Below are 25,350 nucleotides of genomic sequence, written 5' to 3' on the forward strand. Positions count from 1 at the left end.
TGAAAAAAGCAAGCCAGGCATGGTGGCTCATGCCTGTAATCCCAGCACTTTGGGAGGTAGTGGTGGGAGGATCCCGTGAGCCCAGGAGTTGAAGACCAGTCTGGGCAACATAACGAGACCATCTCATTTAAAAAGAAAAAGGAAAAAGCTCCCAACTTTTCCTGGAACACAAATTTTCTCTGCTTCCTTCTTTACTCTAAATCAGTGATACAACTTGAGTAACTCTAGGCCTACCTAGCTTAACAACAGTCTACATAATCCAATGTGAGGATAAAATATTAGAGAGCTGCCTCCATGTTGCTTCCTCTCAGATATGCCTAAATTTGAACATTTTATCTACTTAAAAAGCAACACTTTCAATGCCTGTAATTCCAGCACTTTGGGAGGCTGAGGAGGGAGGATTGCTTGGGGCCAGGAGTTTGAGACTAGCCTAAGCAACACAGTGAGACTATGTCTCTACAATTTTTTTTTTTTTTTAAACTAGCCAGGCATGGTGGCATGTGCCTGTAGCTTAGGTGGGAGGATCACTTGAGCCCGGGAGGTTGAGGCTGCAGTGAGCTGTGATCACGCCACTTGCACTCTAGCATGGGTGACAGTGCAAGACTCTGTCTTGGAAAAAAACCCCAAAAAATCAGCACTTACTTTTTTCAGGCAACATCAATTTAAGGGCATGTTACTCAAAAAAGTAGTTAAATCTGAATAAAAAATTTGGGGTTCAAGTTTATTTTCCCTGAATTGGCTCCCATGTAAAAAAAAAAAGGTAGCTTGAAACTGTTTTAAACTATTGATCTGTGAAAGAGACTGAATATAGGTATTCCTAAAATTTTAGGTACTCAGTACTAACATATGTCCTTATCTCTACTCCTAATTCACTTGGGTTACAATCAAGTGATCTGTACTGACAGGATGATTCTGACTATTGTGTGTGAAACTATTTAACCAGAAGTATTCCTTCCATCTTCTTTTTTACCACTCAGAAGAGTAAAATGTACATGAACTAGGCTGTATGTCCCCTCCACCAATTTTTTTTAAATCACCACCATTAATAAATTTGAATGTGCCTTTGTTCCCCTTCCCTACCCTCCTTCTCTTCCATTTCTGGCATAGTTTTCTAGATTGATTTTTTTTTTTTTTTTTTTTCTGAGACCAAGTCTTGCTCTGTTGCCCAGGCTGGAGTGCAGTGGTGCAATCTCGGCTCACTGCAACCTTGGCCTCCCAAGTACAAGTAATTCTCCTGCCTCAGCCTCCTGAGTAACTGGGATTACAGGTGCCTGCCATCATGCCCAACTAATTTTTGTATTTTTACTAGAGATGGGGTTTCACCATGTTGGCCAGGCTGGTCTCCAACTCCTGACCTTAGGTAATCCGTCCACCTCGGCCTCCCAAAGTTCTGGGATTACAGGTATGAGCCATTGTGTCTGGCTTCAAGGTTGAAATTTAAGCAACATTTGAGTAGTTACTATGTGAATTATTGGCCTCAAGCTATCCTCCAAACTTACCTCCAAAAGTGCTGGGATTATAGGTGTGAGCCACCATGACTGACCTGAGCAACATTTGAGTACTTACTATGTGCCAGGCATTGTGCTGGATGCTGTTTTTTTTTTTGGTGTTGTTTTTTTTTTTTTTTCTCTGCTACCTTGACCTCCCTGGGCCCAAATGATCCACCTACCTAAGCCTCCTGAATATCTGAGACCCGAGGTGCAAGCCACCACATCCAGCTAATTTTTTTGTATTTTTTTGTAGAGACAGGGTTTCACTAATTTGCCCAGGCTGGTCTTGAACTCCTGGGCTCAAGCAATTCCTCCTGCATAGGCCTCCAAATGCTGGGATTACAGGCCACTGCACCCCACCCCAATCGCTTTTTACACAAATACCTCATTTGATCCTTACATCAATTTGTAAGATAATACAATTTGTATGATGATGAAATTAAAGTTTTAGGAATATCTTTGAGTTTTCCATTTTATTATTCTCCTGCACTTCAAACCTTTCATTTCTCACTTTAAACCCCTAAAGTTGCTAAGTGTAAGATAACTTAAAAATACACTGCCATTAGGCCTGGCATGGTGGCTAACACCTATAATCCCAGCACTTTGGGAGGCCAAGACAGGTGGATCACTTGAGGTCAGGAGTTTGAGACCAGCCTGGCCAACAGGGTGAAACCCCATATCTACTAAAAATACAAAAATTAGCTGGGCATGGTGGCTGGTGCTTGTAATCCCAGCTAATCGAGAGGCTGAGGCAGGAGAATCACTTGAACTTGGGAGGCGGAGGTTGCAGTGAGCCAAGATTGCCCCACTGTACTCCAGCCTGGGAGACAGAGCGAGACTCCATCTCAAACAAAAAGACACTGCCATTAAAGAAAAGTCATAAAAGTCATATGTTGCTAAAGTGATAAAGAACCAACGTCATCAACCTGCACATCTTTTGAAAACATCCAAAAATAGCCTTAAGTAGTTGTGAAAATTTCCTCATCTTCCCCTCTTTGGGGTGGGGTAGGGTGAACAAGTTTGAAGAATAAAGATAAATAATAATGATACTTACCTACTTAGTTTTTCAGGATTGTTTATTTTTTCTAAGCTTTCCAAACATAATCTCTTAGTATAACTGAAGGATTTCTGGATCGACATAGAGGTATAACTGGATGTAATACAATAATGTTATAAGTAATGGTGCTATATTTTTGTGAAATTAAAATTTCCCAGCTTCGTTTGATGGTTAGGAGTGGATGACAAAAAGTCATAGATAAATGATATTATATACTAAATTATCAAAAGCTATATATAACCAGTGTGCTTCATCCTATTATTACCATTATTAAATTTGTAAGTGCTCATCAAATTTAAAGTGTTATTAGTATTCTGTTATCATTTAAACTTTAGATTACTATAATGCCTTAACAATCTATTACTAAATTGGTCAAGATACTGCCTAACCTTTAACAAAGTTCACGTATTTGCATATAATATACTCTAAAAGCCAAGTATTCATTTCTATATTTAAAACATCTTTCTTTTCATTCAACTTTATTTTTGTTTCCAGGTTTTGCAAACCGTTTTTCAAAACCCAAAGGACCAAGGAATCCACCACCAACTTGGAATATTTAATACAACTCCAGATTTATAAGAATATGGGCTGCAAATACACGTGCGAATAAAACTACTAGAATACTGCCAGTTGAAATAAATGCTCTATATGCATAATACCAAATATAAAGAGATGCTAATGTGTTAATAACTTTTAAAAGAAAAGCAAAATGCAAATAAGTGCCAGTTTTGCATTTTCATATTACTTACATTGAGTTGAAAACTGCAAATGTTTGTCACTTGAGCTTATGTAGAGAATGCTGTATGAGAAACACTTTTAGAATGGATTTATTTTTCATTTTTGCAAGTTATTTTTATCTTACTTTTTTACATAAACAGAAACTTCAAAAGGTTTGTAAGATTTGGATCTCAACTAATTTCTCCATTGCCAGAATTTACTATAAAAAGTTATAAAAAAGACTTACCTTGTGGGTTGTAATACAAACTGCTCTTGACAATGACTATTCCCTGGGAGTTATTTTTGCCTAAATGTAGTATACCTTATAAATCTTCCCAGATGTTGTGGAAAACTGGAATATTAAGAAAATGAGAAATTATGAGAATAAAATGTGCAAATAATGACAATTGTTTGAATATAACAACAAGGCATTCAACTACATTCCTGCTAAGTTTTAACCAAAGTCATTAAATTGCCAATTCTAGAAAAGTAATCAATGAAATATAATAGCTATCTTTTGGTAGCAAGACATAAATTGCACATGTTTATACAGGATCTTTAGATCATGTGCAATTTATATCCAGCCAATCAAAAATACTAGTTTAAAGTAAATTTCTATATGAATATGGATCTCCCATAAGAAAATCTATTTCAACTCTAATTTTATATAGCAAATAAATTGGCAGGTAATTGTTTTTTTAAAAAGAATCTACCTGACTTTCCCTAATGCATTAAAAATCTTATTTAAAGAACTTTATTTATAACTTTTAGAAACATGTGATATTGCTTAAACATCATTTGTTTGTATTTTTCATTCGGAAGCCCAATAGGGCAAATTGAATGAGATATTATTATGTCTGTTGTAGTACAATGTATCCAATAGATGCTCAATAAACTTTTTTGTTTTTAAACTGACCTCATTACAATGTTTAGGTAATAGTTCTCCAGAAACTAGTGATATCAAACCAGTTATTTTATCTGCTGAGTATATCCCTATAATCAATTACTTCCAAATGTCTTTATCAAGAAACAAATATATTAAAAGAATTCTAGGTAAAGCTGGGCACTGTGAGTGCACCTGTCGGCCCAGGTACTCATTCTTTGAGCCCAGGAGTTGGAGGCCAGCCTGGTCAACAGAGCAAGACCTTGTATTTCCCTTTTTTTAAGAGTCAGGGTCTGGATCTGTCACCAAGGCCACAGTGCAGTGGCACGACCACTCCTCCCCCTCGGCTTCCCAAGTAGCCAGGACTACAGGCGTGTGCCTGGATAATTTAAAAAATATTTTTGAGGGACAAGGGCTCATATGTTACCTAGGCTGATCTTGAACTCCTGGCCTCAAGCAATCCTCCCACCTCGGTCTCCCAAAGCTAGCGGATTACCAGCGGGAGCCACCGCACCCCGCCCCACCCATCTCTAAATAAATACATAAAAGAAACCCAGGTAAAAGCTAAAGCGAGGATGAAATTCTAAACGAATTTCTGAGCAGCAACTATATCGTAGTGAACAGTGACGATTTTTGGTGTGTTCTCTGGTAGGCACAATTTTCAAATTTGTGCAATCTATATCCTTAACATTTGAAAAAAAATCTTATTAAAATCTTAAACATGGTTTCCATCTACAATTTTTCGTAACTTAGGGATATATTCAAAATAAATGCTGACCCTTTCCTGACATTAGAGGGATATGGCTCGACATATCCCTCTGTGAGTGAGGAGGGGCCGCACTCACCAGGACCCCAAGGAGTTCTCGCACCCGACTTCTTAGGCCTGTAGTTGTAACTGTAACAATGCCCCAGATGCTTGAAAATATTTCTGAATTGAGGCCCTATCTTATTTTTACAGCAAAACCACCCTTATTTTACATATTACTAAATCCTCTTTTCATCTTCATTTCCCGTCAAAGTTAAAAGGATGGAGATTCTTTTACCTCACAAAGGTTATGAGAGGAATGTTAAATTTAAAAGTCACTGTGGAGACCACCTCCACTGTGTAAAACGAGGAAGGGTCACAGGAAGATGATAATGGGAACACGCCTCCAGACTCTGAAAGCCATTAACATTGTTTCGGCCGTTAGGGCGGTTGGCGGCAAATCACCGCCCAGCAGCGGTTGCGTCGCAGCCAGAAGCGTGACTTCGCGCACGCTCCCTTTCCGCTTCTCCACTCAGAGCCGGGGACGCGGCGCGGGGCGCGGCGGAACTACAGTTCCCATGACGCTTTGCGCGGCCCAGGGTGCTTTTACAATAGAAGGTCGGTTGGAAGGGCCTGCGGAGAAAAGCTGGGAACGGCCGCTTCCGGCATGTTCATCTCTGGACGAAGAGCGGCCGACAAGTGGAGGGCGGGGGAGAGACTCCAATGCCCAGCGGGCAGTGCGCGGGCGGCGCTTGCGCGATGCGCAGACGGGGGGGCGGTCGGGCCATTTAAATGTGTGTTTGTGGGTGAAATGGCTGCGCAGGTCGGAGCGGTGCGCGTAGTACGGGCGGTGGCGGCGCAGGAGGAGCCGGACAAAGAGGGGAAGGAGAAACCTCATGCTGGGGTCTCCCCGCGGGGAGTGAAGCGGCAGCGCCGATCTAGCAGTGGGGGGTCTCAGGAGAAGCGGGGGCGGCCGAGCCAGGAGCCCCCTCTCGCTCCCCCTCACCGCCGGCGTCGCAGCCGCCAACATCCTGGGCCGCTGCCGCCAACGAATGCAGCCCCAACTGTCCCAGGCCCTGTTGAGCCTCTTCTCCTGCCGCCTCCGCCGCCACCTTCGCTGGCACCCGCCGGGCCCGCTGTCGCTGCCCCTCTCCCGGCCCCAAGCACCTCGGCCCTCTTCACCTTCTCGCCTCTGACGGTGAGCGCGGCCGGGCCCAAGCATAAGGGCTACAAGGAGCGGCACAAGCACCATCACCACCGCGGCTCCGATGGTGACCCCAGCTCCTGCGGAACCGATCTCAAGCACAAGGACAAGCAGGAAAACGGCGAGAGGACTGGAGGGGTGCCTCTCATCAAAGCCCCCAAGAGAGGTGAGAGCAGGCAAACTGCCCGGCTTGGGTTCTAGGTCTCTGTCAGTTCCGATATCCCGCATCTTTAGGACTGAAACACGCCAAAGCCCTGCTTACCTCCTGCTGCTCTACTTCTCTAAGCCCACTAGGGTGGACCCTGGATTTCAGATCGTTGACACAGTTTGATCTAACTACTTGAGGCTTCTCGCTCCGAGGCCGAGCTGTCAGTTACTAACCCCTTTACCAGTCCCCCGGAGCTTCTCACCATTTGTTTTCAAATTCTGCAAGGTTTCCGCGCCGCGTTAGATTAGTAGGTGGGGTACTAAAAAATGTCTTTCCAAAGTAAAGGCATGTTGCTAAAATCCCTTCTCCTTGTTTTGCTTGCTGGAAAGCTTTAGTGTCTGCTCTCCCTTACTCCAGAATAGTCACGGGTATGATTCCAGTCTTCCAGGAGGGAATTCATGTAAAGGTTACACGACTCACTGGTTGACTTACCTTCTGCAAGGTAAAATACCAAACGCAGTTTATCTTGGTTCTTTTTAATCTAGAGGTAAAAATCATTTTAAAGGTTTCATATTAGCTATTTCAGTTGTTAGAATAGGCATGTGGAAGGTTTTCTGTACCCTTTGATACGAGGAAATAGGACCAACAGTGCATCTGAAAAGTGGGTGTGCAGTAAGAGGCCGGAATTCCGGTTGCATTTTATTCTGTCCAGCACAATTTATGAATCTGTTAATTCCAATAGCCCTCAAGAATATATAACTAGAAAATGTAAGAGTATCCAATAAAGTGTGGGTTCTAGAAAAATTAGATTGGCCAAAATTGGCGTCTTCCTGTTCCCAAGTACCTGTAGAATTTATTTTATTTGTTGAAGAAATTTGATGCTATTATTATGCCATATGTTTGTACTTTGTATATTATTTTATATAATTTGCTAGTTATTTTCCCTCAGGAAGATTTAAAATACTTCTTTGTTTTTTAGTACTGGACCAGTTGGGTTATTACATGTTAATGAACCAGTCTTTCCTTGCATTCCTTCCACATATTTGGTCTTAAGGCTAATTTTTTTTTTTTTTTTGGTGCTGTTTGCAAATAATTGCTCAATAAGCATTGACAAGCATTAAATTTTTATTCATTTGGTGGTATCCAAATCTTGTCCTGGGGAATAGAACTTGTGGCAAGATGACAGGATTGCCAGTTTCCACTACCAATATTCGATGATCTTTCTATTTTTACCTTTATTCCCTGCTTTCTCATTGTGTGTGTGTGTTTTAACTGTACAGAACTAGAGGGAATCAGTGATCGTATGGCTTAAATTTGTATTGTGGAAAAGGAAACTGAGGCCCAAAGTAGTAAAGAGACCTGTTTAATCACAGTTAAATTAGCACCAAATGCAAAAAAAATTAAGTTTAAAAAAAAAATTATTGGCATAATGGAGTAGAACCCAGACTCCTGAATCTGGCTTCAAGCTTCTCTTCCTGCTATTCATTTTTTCCACTCCTTTGTTTACCTTTTCCCTCTGCTTTGACATTGCAGTAGCTTTAGATCATCAAGGATCTCTGACCTAGCCCAGTTTTATGGGGGGAATAGAGGCAATAACATGTGTAATAATTCACAATGTGCTTTCCTGAAGATGGTACAGATCCCATGTTCTTTAAAAAAACAAGCTTCTGACCCAATGCTGACTGACAGAACTTTCTCAGGTGATGGAAATTTTCTGTATTTGTGCTGACCAATATGGTAGCCATATGTGGTCCTTGAACAGACTTGTAATGTGACGTGATTGAGGAACTGAAATTTTGATTTTATTTAATTCTAATTAATGTATAATTAGTCACATATGGCTAGTGGCTACCACATTGGACAACACCACTGTAAATATTTGTAGTTTGCCAATATGTGAAGAAGAGAAGTGGGTTAAGATAAATCCATTTAAACATTTTAACTTTTGGCCGAAAGATTCTTGGATTATATACCCAAACTAGATTTTTGGGGAAAAAGAGTTTTTTTGGTCAAATACATTTGAGAAAAACTGTATACTCTAGCCTTTTACGTATGTAACATGAACTAGCATTTAAAAAGCTTTGAAAACCCTATAGAAAATAAACTGGTTTAACTTTGCTTAATCCAGGCTTTTGCACATAGTTTGATACCTTTTTTATCCTCTGAACATCTTTATTGTTACAGTGGTATGCAAGAGGCATGCCTCTGGTATTAATGTGAATTTAAATCATGGCTCTAACACTTACTGTGTGACCCTGAACAAATTGCTTTAACCTCTTTCAACCACACTTTTGCTACCTGTAAAATGGGGTTGTGGAATTTCATGTATAAGGTTGTTACATGGATTAAACAGGGCATTGTGTGAAAGTACTTACAGCAGTGCCTGGCTCATTGTAGGCACTTAGCTAAAACCAGCATTTAATGTTTTATTATGCTTGGTCCTTGAAACAACTCTAACATTAATAAGAAGAGTGGGCAGATTCTTGTTACTTACAAAGCTATGTACTTCCTTAGCTTATTCTCAGATTTCTGAAAACTATTTTAACTGTTCTGGGGTAATTAGTGATTCACAGGAAATTGCAAACATAGTAGAGTCCTTACCTTTTACCAGTTTCCTTCAGTGGTTACATGTTACATAACTATTGTATAATACCAACACCAGGAAATTGACATTGGTACAATGTATATGTAGCTTTGTGCCATTTTATCATATGTAGATTAGTGTAACCACCACTGCAATCCACATAAAGAATTATTCCACCACCACAAATTATGGCCTCTGTCTCTCTACCATCCCTGTCCCCTGGCAACCACTAATCTGTTTTTCATCTCTGTAATTTTGTCATTTTGAGACTATTATATACATGAAATTATACAGTATGTGATCTTTGGAGATTGCCCTTTTTCACTCAGCATGATGTCCCTGAGATCCATCCCTCTATTACATTGCTTTATAGTGTTCCATGGTATGGAAGTACCATGGTTCATCTATTAAATCATTGCCCTATAGAAAGAACGTTTTGGTTATTTCTGGTTTTGTCCATTTATAGATAAAGCTTCTATAATCATTGATGTTTAGGTTTTTGTGTGCATGCAACTTTTCATTTCTTTGGTCATATGGTAAGCCACATCCATGGATTCAGCCAACCTGAAGTTGAAAATATTAAAAAAAAAAATTGTACTGTACTTGTATGGACTTTTTTCTTGTTACTGTTCCCTAAACAATACAGTATAACAACTATTTATATAGCATTTACATTGTATTATGTATAAAATCATCTGGAGATAATTTAAAGTATAGGGGAGGATGTGCATAGGTTATAAGCAATTAGTATGGCATTTTGTATCAGGGAGTTGATCATCCTTGGATTTTAGTGTCCTGGGAGGCTCTGGAACCAATCCTCCATGGATATCAAGAATGACTGTATATGTTTATTTTGTTTGTTCGTTTGTTTTTTTTAGATATTGCATAAATATTTTCTGGAGTGTCTGTACCATTTTACATTCCTGTCAGCAATAGTACCTGGTATTTTCACTATTTTTATTTTAGCTATTTTAATAGATGGGTAGTGATGTATCATCATGATCTTAATTTACATTTCCCAAATGGCTAGTGATTTTACACATCTTTTCATATCATCATTTGCCATCTATATATCCTGGTCAGCAAAATGTCTTTTTATACCTTTTGCCTATTTTGTAGTTGAAGTATGTGCGTGTGTGTGTGTGTATAATTTTTTTTTTTGAGATGGAGTTTCCCTCTTGTTGCCCAGGCTGGAGTGCAATGGTGAGATCTCGGCTCATTGCAACCTCCACCTCCAGGGTTCAAGCGATTCACCTGCCTCTGACTCCCGAGTCGCTGGGATTACAGGTGCCTGCCACCACGTCCAGCTAATTTTTTGTATTTTTAGTAGAGGCAGGGTCTCACTATGTTGACCAGGCAAGTCTTGAACTCCTGACTTCAGGCGATCTACCTGCCTTGGCCTTCCAGAGTGCTGAGATTACAGGCGTGAGCCACTGTGCCTGGCCCTTGAATTGTATGTTTTTTAATGTCGAGTTTTGATAATTTTTTGTAGATCACAGGTACAGCTTCTTTGTATGGTTTGCATGTATTTTCTCCCAGTCTGTTGCTTGTCTTTTCATCCTTTTAGTTTGTTTGCTTGGTTTTTTGTTTGTTTGTTTGTTTTTGTTTTTTTTGTGATGAATTCTCACTTCGTCGGCCAGGCTGGAGTGCACTTACACAATCCTGGCTCACTGTAACCTCCACTTCCCGGGTTTAAGTGATTCTCCTGTCTCAGCCTCCCAAGTAGCTGGGATTACAGGTGTTTGCCACCATGCCCGACTAATTTTTATATTTTTAGTAGAGACAGGGTTTCGCCATGTTGGTCTTGAACTCCTGACCTTAGGTGATCTGCCTGCCTCGGTCTCCCAAAGTGCTGGAATTACAGGCGTGGACCACCACACCCAGCCTGTTTGTTTTTGTTTTTGTTTTCACCGGAGGGTCTCACTCTGTTATCCAGGCTGGAGAGCGTAGTAATGTGATCATGGCTCACTCTAGCCTCCACCTCTGGGGCTCAAGTGATCCTCCCACCTCAACCTCCTGAGTAGCTGAGACTACAAGTGTGCACCACCACACCTGGCTAATTTTTCTTTTCTTTTCTTTTTTTTTTTTCTTTTTTTTGACACAGACAGGTTTGGCCAGGCTGGTCTCAAACTCCTGGGCTCAAGTGAGCCTCCTGCCTTGGCCTACCATAGTGTTGGGATTACAGACAGGAGCCACTGTGCCTAGTCATTTCTATCTTCTCAGTGGGATACTTCACATAGCAAAAGTTTTAAATTTTCTTGATAGCCAATTTACTAAGATTTTTTTCTTTAATGGATCATATTTGGCATCATATCTAACATACCAAGTCCTACATCCCAAAGGTTTTCTCCTAAAAGTTTTATAATTTTAACTTTTATATTTAAATCTGTCATCTATTTGAGTTAATTTTGTACAGGTTTGAGGTTTAGGTAACTTTTTAAATTCTTGCCTACGGATATCCATTTGCTCTAGCACCTTTTGTTGAAAAGGTTAATCTTCTTCCATTGAATTGCTTTTGTACTTTTTTTCAAAATGAGTACAACCTGTAATGTAACAATTTTTTTTTTTTTAAGACAAAGTCTCACTCTGTGGCCCAGGCTGGAGTTTAGTGGCGCGATCTCAGTTCAGTGTAACCTCCACCTCCTGGGTTCATGAGATTCTCATGCCTTAGCCTCCCAAGTAGCTGGGATTACAGGCACCCACCATCATGTGATGCCCAGCTAATTTTGTATTTTTAGTAGAGATGGGGTTTCATCATGTTGGCCAGGCTGGTCTTGAACTCCTGACCTCAGGCGATCCGCCTGGCTCAGCTGCTCTGTTCATTCATACATGCTGTCTATGGTAGTTTTTGCCCTACGGTAGCAGAATAGAGTAGTTGGGACAGAGACCATAAGACCTGCAAAGCCTACTATTTGGCCTTTTACAGAAAAAGTTTGTCACCCTTGAGTTCACTTAAGAGACATGTTCCTTCCTGCAGAGCAGTCCAACAGTATTTAATCCGAATTCATTTGGAGGCTAGTTATAAATTATTACAATCTCAGACATTTGGAGTTGTTCATAAATAGTTGAAACAAAAATTTAATCTGTAATTGCTAGGGTAAACTTGTTCATCTGTAAAACAGAAAGCAAAATGATTTTCAGAGCAGTGACGTAAAATACTTAACATTTTCTAGTCAGTGATAGAACTGAATACAGAACTCAGTTTTTTTCACTTATGGACCAGTTGACCTATCTATCGGCTGTGCCCACTGGGGTTAATTATTTAACAAAGAGATATTTAAATGTTGTTTTTCTTTCATACAGGCAATAGTCTTGAGTCTAAACTGGTAGTTACCTATGTCTTTTGAAATCTTAGGTTTTTTTTTCTCTCTTTCTTATTGCTCATGAAAACATAGGACAAATATGCTTCCTCAAAAAACCAACAAAAGAAGTAATGCTCCTTTTTAATTATTATTGGTTAGTAAATTCATGATTTTAATATTTTGTTGAAAAGAAAGGAAAGACAGCCCCTGTAGGCTCTCTTCTCCAATGTCATTATGTGACGGGATTGCTCGTATGTATGCCCTTGTGAGTCATCTTTGCTTTCTCATTTTTTTTTTTTTTTCACTTTTGGCCACTTGCCTAGCTGCTATCACGGAGTTTAAGTGTTCCTGAGCCAGACATTTAAAGGAAATTTTCTCTTAGGTCAAAAAGCAGGAATTTTAAGTCCAGAAACACTTGTTTTTGATGTCAGAAATGGAGAATTATTGGGATTGTAAGGGAATTGAAATAAATAATCTTATTTATCAGAACAACAACTGTAGGGACTAATATTTTTCCCTACTCACCCAGAGAGAGGCAAACACATATTTAAGGGCATCACAAATTTTGGAATGGGCACTAAGTAAAATATTTGTTTAAGTAATACTCCCTTTCTTCCAAGCTACCTCAGGACCATTAATTGTAACCTGATAATCTTAGTTAATCATCTAATGGGAGTGTTGCAGGGAGATGTCTGATAGTGGAGGCAGAAAAGAAGAGAGTGTAGTAGGCAGTATGTTGGAAGAGTTTGAGTTTTGCAGTCAGATAGGTGAAAAGTTTGAATCTTGGCTGTTGTCTACTAGCTTTGTGATCTATTATAAATTATATATCTTGTTTCAGGTTCTGTTTCTTTCTCTGTACTTCATTGGCTTGTTTGAGGATTAAAATGAGGTAACATTTGTGGTCCCTATTAGACACTTGGTAAATAAGGTTTCTTTCCTCTTCCAGAGATCTTTTTTATGTGTTTCTCTTGATAATCAAGATGTGTCAAATATTGTGATTATATTCATTGTTTCATTTAATCCTTAAAATAATTATGAGATAGACTGTAGTATTAATACCTTCCGGGCTGGGCGCAGTGGCTCACGCCTGTAATCCCAGCACTTTGGGAGGCCGAGGCGGGTGGATCATGAGGTCAAGAGATCGAGACCATCCTGGTCAACATGGTGAAACCCCGTCTCTACTAAAACTACAAAAAATTAGCTGGGCATGGTGGCACGTGCCTGTAATCCCAGCTACTCAGGAGGCTGAGGCAGGAGAATTGCCTGAACCCGGGAGGCGGAGGTTGCGGTGAGCCAAGATCGCGCCATTGCACTCCAGCCTGGGTAACAAGAGTGAAACTCCGTCTCAAAAAAAAAAAAAAAAAAAATTAATACCTTCCCCCTGCTTCCTGAGACAGGGTCTCACTCTGCCGCGCAGGCTGGAGTGGAGTGGAGTGATTATAGCTCACTGTAACTTGAACTCCTAGGCCCAAGCAATCCTCCCACCTCAGCCTGTAGCTAAGCCTAGCTCCCTCCTGTAGCTAGGACTACAGACATGCACTTACAAGCCCAGCTAATTTTTTTAATTTTTAATTTTTGTAAAGATGGGCCTTGCTGTATTGCCCAGGCTGGTCTTGGATTCCTGGACTCTAGCAATCTTCCTGCCTCAGTCTCCCAAAGTGCTGGAATTACAGACATGAGCCACTGCACCTGGACTTAATAACATTTCAAGATGAGAAAATTGAGGTTAAAGAGACTTATGAGCTTACCCAGAGACCTTAGTAAACAATAGAGCTGGGATATTGACCTAGGTCTATCTAACTGTAGCACTTGTTATTATCTTAAATAGTACACTCTACTGCCTCTATAATTCAACTGTTTTTGGCAATAATTAGTAGTTAACATGTATTGTGTTTGTTCTAGTACTATTATAAGTACTTACATGCATTTTTCATGTACCTTGCATACTAATTTTATGACAAGACACTGTTTTTTCCTCCAGTTTTACTATTGAGAAGCAGTGCAAAGAAATTAACTTGCAAAAAGTTATGCTGTCTCAGTCATTATTGTTGGGAATGCAAAATGATATAGCCACTTTGGAAGACAGTTTGGCAGCTTCTTAACAGATCTAGTAGTCATACTCTTTGATATTTACCCAGAGGAGCTGAACATTTATGTCCCCACAAAAACCTGTGGATAGGTGTTTATAACAGGTTTATTTGTAATTGCCAAAACTGGGAAGCAATCAAAATGTCCTTCAGTAGATAAATGGATTAACTGTGGTACATCCAGACGGTAGAATATTATTCAGTGTTAAAAAGAAAGGAGCTATCAAGCCATAAAAAGACATGGAGGAACCTTAAGTGCATATTACTAAGGGAAAGAAGCCATTCTGAAAAGGCAGCATATTGTATGATTCTAATTGTATGACACTCTGGAAAAGCAAAACTATGGAGAAAGTTAAAAGATCAGTGGTTCCTAGGGTTTTGGAGAGGGATGCATGAATAGGCAGAGCACAGAGCATTTTATAGGACAGGAAAGCTACTCTTTATGCCATTTAATTAATGGTGGATACATGTCATACATTTATCCAAACACAGTATATACAGTACCAAGAATGAACCTGAATGTAAACCAGGGACTGTGGACGGATAATGATGTGTCAGTGTAGACACATCAGTTGTAACAAACATTCCACTCTGGCTGGAGGTGATAATCAGGGAGACTGCATTTGTGGGAGCCGGATGTGGTTATAGTTCTAGGAATCTGAAACTGCTCTTAAAAAAAATGGTAAAGTTTAGGGAAAAAAATGTTATACTTCTAGAAAGCGATAGAACAGGGATTTAAACCTAGACAGTGCTCTTAAAACACCATAATATAGAGAGATGGTGGGTAAAATAAGGCAGTGTTAAAAACATACAATGATTCACAAATGTTTGGTTTTCAAAATGAGTAGTGTTTTGTTTTTTCTTTTTAGTCAGGTATGTATATAGCATTGGAAGAACTCTCAAGAAGACTGAAAAAAGTTTATTTTCAGAAAACAGCTTTAGCCCTTTAAAAAATCTTGAATAATAAGTTGAAAGCAATTACACTTGTTTTGCTTTTGTTCATCTACCATGATTTTTAGGAATTGAAGATACTACTTTTTTTTTCCCAGCTCTAAGCCATAATTTGAGTGTAAGAATTAATTACTGTTAAGACCTTACGTTTTGTAGGCCAGGCATGGTAGCTCCTGCCTATAGTTCCAGTACTTTGGGAGATTGAGGCAGACAGATCACTTGAGGTCAGGAGTTTGAGACCAGCCTGGCCAACACAGTGAAACCCTGTCTGTACCAAAAGATATAAGAATTAGCTGAGCATGGTGATGTGCGCCTGTAGTTACTTGGGAGGCTGATGGAGAATGGCATGAACTTGGGAGGCAGAGGTTGCAGTGAGCCCAGATTGCAGCACTGCCCTCCAGCCTGGTCGAGAGTAAAACCCCATAAAAAACAAAAAAAGAACTTAATACTGTGGAAAGCTATTTTTTTGTATCAGTGAAAACTTTCAAAGGTATGAAATTAGATGACAATAGTTGATAATATTGGTAGTAATAGCACATATGAGGATCTTATGAGTAATGTCATATATTAATAATGACCTTTTTAAAGACAGCCAGCAATTTGTTTCTTAGGTGAATGTATCTTCCTCTGTAGAATTATGTATTTATATTCTCCTTATATTTAATCACACAGTTTGATATATAAGAGCTTTTCTTAATCACAGTTATAGTGTAGGTTGGCTCTTTTTCTATAAAGAACTGCAGTCAATAAATTTTAGCTTTTACGCTATGGGAAATACTAAAAATGTGCTGAATAGATTCTCTGTTGGAAAGCTTAAACCAGAAATAGAAAGGTTGTGAAGACTTTGGACATTGACTTTTAAATAACGTTTTGAATTCAAGGCTAGGCAATTGTTATTTTTCTCATAAATCAACAGTGGCAAGCATTTGATAATAATCTTTAAAAACTTGTGTATACATATGCCATTTTCAGTTAGTTGCCATCATAATAATTCAGTAATACATTTTGTTTATTCATGGAGATTTGTTAGCCAGAATGAAATGAGTAGTCTTAAATTTCTCTATAAACAAAGTCCAACTTTCTGTATCTTAGCCTAAGTTAGATAGATAAAAGTCAAAAGCTGAGTCTGGGCACGATGGCACATGCCTGTAATCCCAGTACTTTGGGAGGCTGAGGCAGGCGAATTGTTTGAGGTCAGGAGTTTGAGACCAGCCTGACCAACATGGTGAAACCATGTCTCTACTAAAAATACAAAACATTAGCCGTGTGTAGTGGAGCATGCCTGTAGCCTTAGCTACTCCGGAGGCTGAGGCAGGAGACTTGCTGGAACCCAACCTGGGAGGCAGAGGCTGGAGTGAGCCAAGATCGCGCCACTGCACTCCAGCCTGGGTGACAGTGAGACTCTGTCTCAAAAAAAAAAAAAAAAAAAGTTGAGGTCGGGCGCGGTGGCTCACGCCTGTAATCCCAGCACTTTGGGAGGCCGAGGCAGGTGGATCACAAGGTCAAGAGATTGAGACCATCCTGGCCAACATGGTAAAACCCCGTCTCTACTAAAAATACAAAAATTAGCTGGGCGTTTGGCACGCGCCTGTAGTCCCAGCTACTTGGGAGGCTGAGGCCGAAGAATCGCTTGAACCCAGGAGGCAGAGTTTGCAGTGAGCCGAGATTGCGCCACTGTGCTCCAGCCTGGCAACAGAGCAAGACTCCATCTCAAAAAAAAAAGTTGAAAAGCAGGATTAGTGAGAAGATAGATTGAAATTTTTTTCATATTTAAAATTTTTATCATGTTGATTTATGAGATTACAATATAAGGTTCTTTATACAGTGGTTTTTTTCCTTTTCCTTTTTCTTTTCTTTTTTTTGGTTCTTTTTTTTTTTTTTTGCTCTTCTTTTCCTAGCTCGCTTTTATTTAAACTTCACAAGCAGGCATTTGTATTAATAGCTTTTTTGTTCTTTTTTTTTTTTTTTTCTGAGATGGGCCACGTTGTACTAATTGAATGGTTTTCATGTAAGTGAATTTTGTGAAACTCATATAAGTGAAACCCACAGAGAGTTGGTCATATTAAAAATACCACTGGAAAACTGATAGTAATATAGAAAATGTGTTACAGTAAATGCGGTTTTTTCTTGGTGTTAATTTTAGTGGCAGATCTAGGTCGCAGTTCATTTTCTGCATACCAAATACCTCTTCTGAAGCTTAAAATAACAAGATCAGAGATATTTTCTTGTTTTCCTGTGAAGTTGCTAAAATGTTAATAGCAGAGGGTAATTAGATGAATATTTTTAAATTGGTCTAACCTTTATGTTTAAGGCATTAGCATTTAGTTGCTTGGGAGAATTGCGTAAATTACTGATTTGATTTTGGGGAAAGTATTTAGATTAACTTTATTTGGTAAGAAGTATAAATTATTATTACTCAGTGTTTAATTCTCAAATATTTAGTTGTATATAGAATAAAAGATGACTTTTTCTCTTGCCAGGTGAACTGTATTTTGATTATATATAAATTTTGGTATTTGATCACAGTTTAATTACAAGTGATATTTGCAAATAAAGGGTTTTCATTTTATTATACTTAAAAAAGAAAATATGAAAGACACTGGAAGTTATTTGGCATTGGTAAAATCTTTGACTTGCTTTTTAAAGTATTTTCTTTAGAAGGTTTCATAAACGTAGTATCTGGTTGACTTGGAGTGATTTTATATAGAGTACTAGAACTGTCATTCATTTACATATTATATGAAGTAAATTCTTAACTCTAAAATTTGTTGAACTTGTTTTTCTAGATGTAATAATAGGATTAATTGGAGTATTTGTCTTAACTCTAAATTACTTCAGTTATGTCAGAAAAAAACAATTGTTTGGTGGGTAAATTCTATGCAGTAAGTACTAGACCAAACTAGAAGTTGGTCAAGACAGGACTGTATCTCGTATTTAATCCTGAAAGTTTCTTGCTAAGTATATTTTCCAACCAGTAAACAAAAGATGTCATTCTATCTTGAGTTTGTCAATCCATGATAATCCTTTAAAAATTAAATGTTTTTAAATGATAAAAGTAATATGTTTATTGTAGAAAAATAGAAAATTCAGTTAAGCAGAAAAGAAGCTAGACATTTAGAATTCTACCACCAATAGATAACTACCATTAATAGCTTGGTATATGTTTTCCCAGATAGTTTTCTTTTTTTTTTTTGAGACAGAGTCTCGCTCTGTCACCAGGCACCAGGCTGGAGTGCAGTGGCATGATCTCGGCTCACTGCAACCTTTGCCTCCCAGGTTCAAGCAGTTCTCTTGCCTCAGCCTCCTGAGTAGCTGGGACTACAGGTGTGCGCCACCACACCCGTCTAATTTTTGTGTTTTTTAGTAGAGACGGGGTTTCACCATGATGGCCAGGATGGTCTCAATCTCTTGACCTCGTGATCTGCCTGCCTCAGCCTCCCAAAGTCTCCAGATATTTTTCTATGTGTGTGTGCTTGTGTATGTTTGTGTGGAGAGAGAGAGAGAGAGAAGGAGAAAGAGTGTGTGTGTGTGTGTGTGTGTGTGTGTGTGTGTAAAGCATCTGTAGATCAGTCTGATTTTTTCATCTCTTCAGGTCCTTTCCTTCTTTCTGGAATATTTTCTCCTAGACCTTTACATGCCTGACTTGTCTTACTATTTAGGAATTATTCTAAATGTTACCTCCCAAAAAGAGCTTCAAACTTCGTGCATCCCACTTATCATTACCTGGTACTTTGTTTTTCTTGTACAATTAGATCATAAGATCTAAGAGATGCCAGGGACCATGGCTCATACCTGTAATCCTAGCACTTAGAGAGGTAGAGGCAGGAGTATAGCTTGAGCCCAGGAGTTTGAGACCTGCCTGGGCAACATAGCGAGACTCCATACTCCTCAAAAAGGAGGAGAAAAAGATCCAAGAGATTAGGGATTGTGTATGGCCTTAGCACTATGGCCCTAGTGCTCAGAAGCATACCTAGCACTTAGTAGGTTCTTAAATGTTTGGATGAATGAATGTTTATATAAAAATGGGATCAGAATGTACATGTGTTAAGTGCTCAGGAAAGAAAAGTAAGATATACATCCCTGACCTTAGATTGATGACAGTCCATGGGAGAGGTAGAAAATTAAATGTTAATAACACAGAGTATAAGTGCTAAGATGGCGATACAAAACCAAGGGATCGTGTGGCAGGAATAGCTATCCAGGTTGGGTGGGGAAGAGGAGAAGGCTTTCTGAAAGAATGACAGTCTAAACATTTTGTAACCTTCTGATTTATCAGGCAGTTTTTCCATCTATAATATAATTTATAGTGGCCGGGTAGCATTTTATAATATGTAACTATCAGAGTTTGATCAGTCCCCTGTTACTAGACATTTAGAACATTCCCTGTTTTGTTGTTTTAGATAATACTGTCATGGATATCTTTATATAATCTTCAATTATTTTCTTTTTTTTTTTTTTTTAAGATGGAGTCTTGCACTGTCCCAGGCTGGAGTACAGTGGTGTGATCTCGGCTCACTGCAACCTCTGCCTCCCCAGTTCAAGCAGTTCTTCTGCCTCAGCCTCCCGAGTAGCTGGGACTACAGGCACACACCGCCACGCCCTGCTCATTTTTTGTATTTTAGTAGAGATGGGGTTTCATCATGTTGCCCAGGCTGGTCTTGAACTCCTGAGCTCAGGCAGTCCGCCCGTCTCAGCCTCCCAAAGTGCTAGGATTACAGGCGTGAGCCACCGTGCCTTGCTAATCTTCAATTATTTTCTTAGGTAACATTTACTTGGAAGTGAAATTTCTGGGTCTGAGGATTAGAATTTTCTTTTTTTAATTATACTTTAAGTTCTAGGGTAGATGTGCAGAACGTGCCGGTTTGTTACATAGGTATACACATGTGATGGTGGTTTGTAGACTTTTGACATGTATCACTAAATTGCCCTTCAGAAAGTTGTACCAGTTTATACTTCCAGCAACAGTAGTTGAGAATGACCAGAAACCACAAACTTTGCCATCTTGATAGGAAAAAATGATATCTCATGGCTTAATTTGCCTTTGATTTGCCTATATGTATCATAGTAATTCATAGACCAACAGCAAAATATGCCCAGCTTAAATTTAAATTTTATGAAGGTTACTGAACAAAAGGATCTATGTTGTTATGATTTTGGAATTATCATATTTAGCTATCGTATGTTTCATACCATTGCTATATCATAATTTGTTTAACCATTTTCTTTTTTTTTTTTTTTTATGTGTGAATTATTTCTGATTTTTTTTTTTTGTCAGTAAAACTGCTTTGAAAAATGGATACCTTCAATTCTTTTATTCTTTTCTTCAATCCAGAATATTATTATATTTTAAGATCTCTGTCTCATTCATTTTCTAAGCACGTAAGTTGTAGTAGCAAATTCAGAGAAATCGAGGTAGGATATTTAATGAGATCAAGTACCTTAAGAAGCTTGTATGTTGACACTAGTCCTACCAACTAACTTCTTTTTAATTATTGTGGCCAGAAACACCCGATGAAAATGGTAAAACCCAGAGAGCTGATGATTTTGTCGTGAAGAAAATAAAGAAGAAAAAGAAAAAGAAACACCGAGAAGACATGCGTGGAAGACGCCTTAAAATGTACAATAAGGAAGTACAAACCGTCTGTGCTGGCCTGACCCGCATCAGTAAAGAAATTCTCACCCAAGGACAAATAAATAGCACTTCAGGACTTAATAAGGAGTCCTTCAGGTATCTGAAAGATGAACAGCTGTGCCGATTAAATTTGGGCATGCAAGAATATCGGGTACCCCAGGGAGTACAAACACCTTTCATGACTCACCAGGAACATTCTATTCGTAGAAATTTCTTAAAAACAGGTACTAAATTTAGCAACTTTATTCATGAGGAACACCAGTCCAATGGTGGTGCTCTTGTCCTTCATGCTTACATGGATGAACTCTCATTTTTGTCTCCAATGGAGATGGAGAGATTTTCTGAGGAGTTTCTTGCTTTGACATTCAGTGAAAATGAGAAAAATGCTGCTTACTATGCTTTAGCAATAGTGCATGGAGCGGCTGCTTATCTCCCAGACTTCTTGGACTACTTTGCTTTTAATTTCCCCAACACTCCAGTGAAAATGGAAATTCTGGGCAAGAAAGATATTGAAACAACCACCATTTCAAATTTTCACACTCAGGTAAGGTAAAAATTATTGTTAAAAATTATTTAGTAAATACAGTTCTAAACAGAATTAACCTCATTCTGTTGCATAGCACATACCAGCACATTTGATAACAAGTTTATGGTAATAAAGGTGCTTCAATTGTTTGTCTGTTCCTGTAATTGAAAAATCTTAATTACCAAGTTCTTTGGGTGGGGCTTCTCATTTGCTGGAAGGGTTGCTTTATACATGTTATGCATCATTACAAATCTTTATGGAAAACTAGCTTGAAAGCTTATCTGGTCTTTCACAAATCTGGTAATGTTAGTATGGAGGGTGTGATTGAGATCTGGTGGTCTCAGGATAACTTCAGTTAAGATTTGCTTTTATATCATAATAAAACACATGAGGGCATGGGCCTGTTTATTTGCCAGGTTTTTGTAGTTTTTATGACTCTTTCAGTAACTTGTTGGCAGTCCATCCCAGAAATATACCCTATCAATGTGACTTAGAAGTGTCACTAGGAAGACCGCCAGAGGCTCTGCTCCTTCTGCCTAGGCGTTGTTGTAGGTAAAGACATTTTCTGAAGCCTTGCTTGGGCAGCTAGGCTTAAGTCAGCAGGGAAACGTCTCCTTCTTAACCAGTGGTTTTAACCAAACATTTTTTTCAGTGAAGTTATTTTAGGGCATTAAAAGTTAATAATCTGTCCTAGTTTTTTTCTTACTTGCTTTTCTCATAAGAATTGAAGTTTGTGCAGTATATATTACGTATATCAACTGTAAGTTTGTGTAGTACATATTACAAATTCAACTTTAGTGGAGACTTACTTTTCTTTTTTCTTTTTTTGTTTTTACTTTTGTCTGGATCTGGATGAAGAGACTTTTACTTTTTAAACATTTATGATTATATGTGCTGTTTTTTCAGGCTGTCTGGTAATTTGCTGCTATTCTTTTCCCTTATGATTTTTTTTTTTTTTTTTCCCTTTTTTTTTTTTTTTTTTTTTTTTTAGGTAAATAGATTGTTGCCATAATAAGACTCTCAGCTGCCTGAATTATAGTGGTTTTAAGCCACTTAGATTTATTTGAAACCTCCTCTAACTTGAATCTTTTTAGTGAGTCTTATTGTCTTTGCCTCCAATGAGGGGAGTATCCAGTTTAGATTTATGAGCTTCAGAATTTCTCTAATTGAAGTTCTCTCTGCAGTAGAGAGAGCAGGAGCAGCCAATGTGGAGAGGTCGCAAGATGGGGCTGCCCAAGATGTTGGAACACCATGTGCAATAAAGGGCTTCGTCTTGGATTTTGGCATTGTTACCACAATCAGGTACCGAAGTGCTGACTTTTGTAGTAGATTTCCTTTTTTTTTTTTTTTTTTTTAGTTTTGCCCTTTGAAGGTCAGGGAATCTTTTTTTTATAAATATTGCAGAAGAGATTGAAACCATTTCTCCTAATATAGTTCATAATCTCCATAAGTTCCGTATTTAACAAGGAAAGATATTGCTGAGAGCAAAATTAACATGCTCTGTCATTTTTTTTAGTTTAGAAAAATGCAGCAAATTTTCTCTTTTGATAGACCAACAAGCATTTCTGAGAAATAAGTCAGAAATTTTTGGGGAAAAAGCCCCAGTTTTGTAAGGGTGACTTTTAACATTCATATTAGTTAATAGTGGATCAAATTTGTATGTCAGCTGATGGTATCCAGTCTAAGTAGTCAATAAAAGAAAATATCTTGAAATATTCCCTGCTGATTTTTGTCTTCCAATTAATTTTTTTAAATGGAGCTGAAATTTAAATGACTGTACCAACAACTTACCTTGATATTTACTTCGAGATTAAAAAAAAAAACACTTTTGAAGAACATGTCAGATTATTATTAAATTAGATATTAAGCACTTCAACCACATAAGATTATTGAAGACTATGTGCTCTTGTGGTCATGGAACTTAATTTTATTTATGAATTTTCAGTCATTAGAGAAGAGTGTGGTGTGGATATAGGAGGTTGGATTAGCCTGCCAAACTTTAAGTTTGCTACTTTAGCAGATGTTGGAATGGAAGTTAACACAATAGTTCAAATTTATTTAGCACTTCATGGTTTATAGAAATGCTTTCACGTTCGTATCTGAATATTTGAAACAATGTAGTGGGTAGGTAGGTAAGCAATTTTATCTGTTTCCCATGGAAGAAACTGAGGCTAGGAGATGTTCATTGTTTGTTATCCAAGGTCATATAGGTAGTAAGTAGAACAGTCCAGATGGAAACCCAGGCCACCTGAGCAGTGTTCACATCATTTTACCATGGAGAAGAGATTAGTGCTTTTAACACTGTGGTCAGTGAAATTATCGCTGTGTGAAACAGCATCCAAAAGGCTTTAGTTCTAATATTTTTAACAAATCCCTTTAGATCGTTGGGAATTAAACAAATACTTAGGGTAGTTTGGACTTATGTGAAGTCTTTTGACTTTTTGTGAAGTTCTGTTAAACATATAAATAGGCCACGGTGGGAGGATCACGAGGTTAAGAGGTGGAGACCATCCTGGCCAACATGGTGAAACCCTGTCTCTTCTAAAAAATACAAAAATTAGCTGGACATGGTGGTGCACGCCTGTAGTCCCAGCTTCTTGGGAGGCTGAGGCAGGAGAATTGGTTGAACTCAGGAGACGGAGATTGCAGCGAGCTGAGATTGCCCTTCTACATTCCAGCCTGGCACCTGGCGCCAGAGCAAGACTCTGTCTCAAAAAAAAAAAAAAAAAAACACCCTATAAATAAAGTCACGTAAATTTTTTATTGCCTTAGAGACATAGTTATTGGAAGTTATTTATAGTTTAAATATATAGCCATCATACTTATTTATGACTATATTTCAAGATAGCTTATTCAGCAACCACTCACTGAGAACTTACCATGTACTGGCACTGTGTTCTTAAAAGGATTAATTGATGAGCTCAGTCTAGTAGGGGAGATGATTAAATTAACAATTATACAGAGTACTATTGGAGTACAGGTACACGTAGGGAAAACTCTATAATAGGGGGAATGCTGTCTGTGGTGTTACCTAATGCAGACTTGAGGTAATTCGAGAAGGCGTTTTAAGCCATGTGATGCTTGAGTACAATCTTGAAAGCATGTTAATACTTAACTTGGTAAGAACATTTTAAGGCAATAATAGCTTATGCAAATACACAGCGGCATTTGAGCATGTTGCACTTAGAGGGAGCTACAAATAGGTTGACATGGCAAGAATATACACTGACTGTTAAGGGGCGGGAGGAGTTGAGACCAGAGAAAGAGAGACATAATCAAGATTGTGAAGAGCCTTATATGATATGCTTTTAAAAAGGTAGTACTTTTTCCTAAAGGTAATTGGGAGTCATTGGTGAATTTTAACTGGGAAATGCTTGCTGTCAATTTATGTTTGCAAAAATTATATAATAGTGTGGAGGATGTGGAGGATGGGATGGGGGACAGGATATGAGATTGGAAGCAAGAATACCAGTTAGTTATGATAGTAACCAGATCGTAAATGCTCCATGTCCAAACTGGAGAGTAAAGAAAGAAATTTGAGAAATAATTAGAAGGTTGAGATTTAACTAGTCTTGGTAAGAGAGAGGTATATCTTCAGATGTGGTTTGGACAAATGAGTGGGTGGTGATGCTGGTCAAAGTCAGTGCAGGGTTGAAAAAGCTGGTTTCTAGGACTGGAGGCTGTGGATGAGTTCAGTTTGAGATATTTTGAGTTGAAGGTGCCTATGGGAATATACGGTTAGAAATAACTGTTAGGAGGTTGAGCATGGTGCCTCACGCCTGTAATCCCAGCAGTTTGGGAGGCCTAGGTGAACGGATTACTTGAGGTCAGGAGTTTAAGACTAGCCTAGTCAATGTGGTGGAACCCCATCTCTACTAAAAATTCAAAAATTAGCTGGACATGGTGGCGGGCGCCTGTAATCCCAGCTGCTTAGGAGGCTTGCTTGAACCCAGGAGGTGGAGGTTGCTGTGAGCCAAGATCCCGCCACTGCACTCCAGCCTGGGCAACAGAGCAAGTCTCAAAA

At 38.7% G+C, this 25,350-nt stretch overlaps 2 protein-coding genes across 2 annotated transcripts in view; both read left to right on the top strand.

Moving 5' to 3' along the window:
* PTPN22 (protein tyrosine phosphatase non-receptor type 22) overlaps nt 1–4,179 on the top strand; it is a 55,297-nt gene extending 51,118 nt beyond the window's left edge. Inside the window, exon 19 of the mRNA XM_017524262.2 lies at nt 3,043–4,179. Within this exon, the coding sequence (XP_017379751.1) occupies nt 3,043–3,107 (65 nt within the window). The 3' untranslated portion in view covers nt 3,108–4,179. The remainder of the gene's footprint in view (nt 1–3,042) is intronic.
* A 1,235-nt stretch (nt 4,180–5,414) lies between these two features.
* Nucleotides 5,415–25,350, top strand: part of RSBN1 (round spermatid basic protein 1) — a 51,208-nt gene continuing 31,272 nt past the window's right edge. The window contains exons 1-2 of the mRNA XM_017524263.2: nt 5,415–6,262; nt 20,671–21,344. Coding sequence (XP_017379752.1) covers nt 5,560–6,262; nt 20,671–21,344 — 1,377 coding nt within the window. The 5' untranslated portion in view covers nt 5,415–5,559. The remainder of the gene's footprint in view (nt 6,263–20,670; nt 21,345–25,350) is intronic.

This window comes from Cebus imitator, unplaced genomic scaffold (assembly GCF_001604975.1).
Source record: "Cebus imitator isolate Cc_AM_T3 unplaced genomic scaffold, Cebus_imitator-1.0 Scaffold32, whole genome shotgun sequence".
Taxonomy (NCBI): domain Eukaryota; kingdom Metazoa; phylum Chordata; class Mammalia; order Primates; family Cebidae; genus Cebus; species Cebus imitator.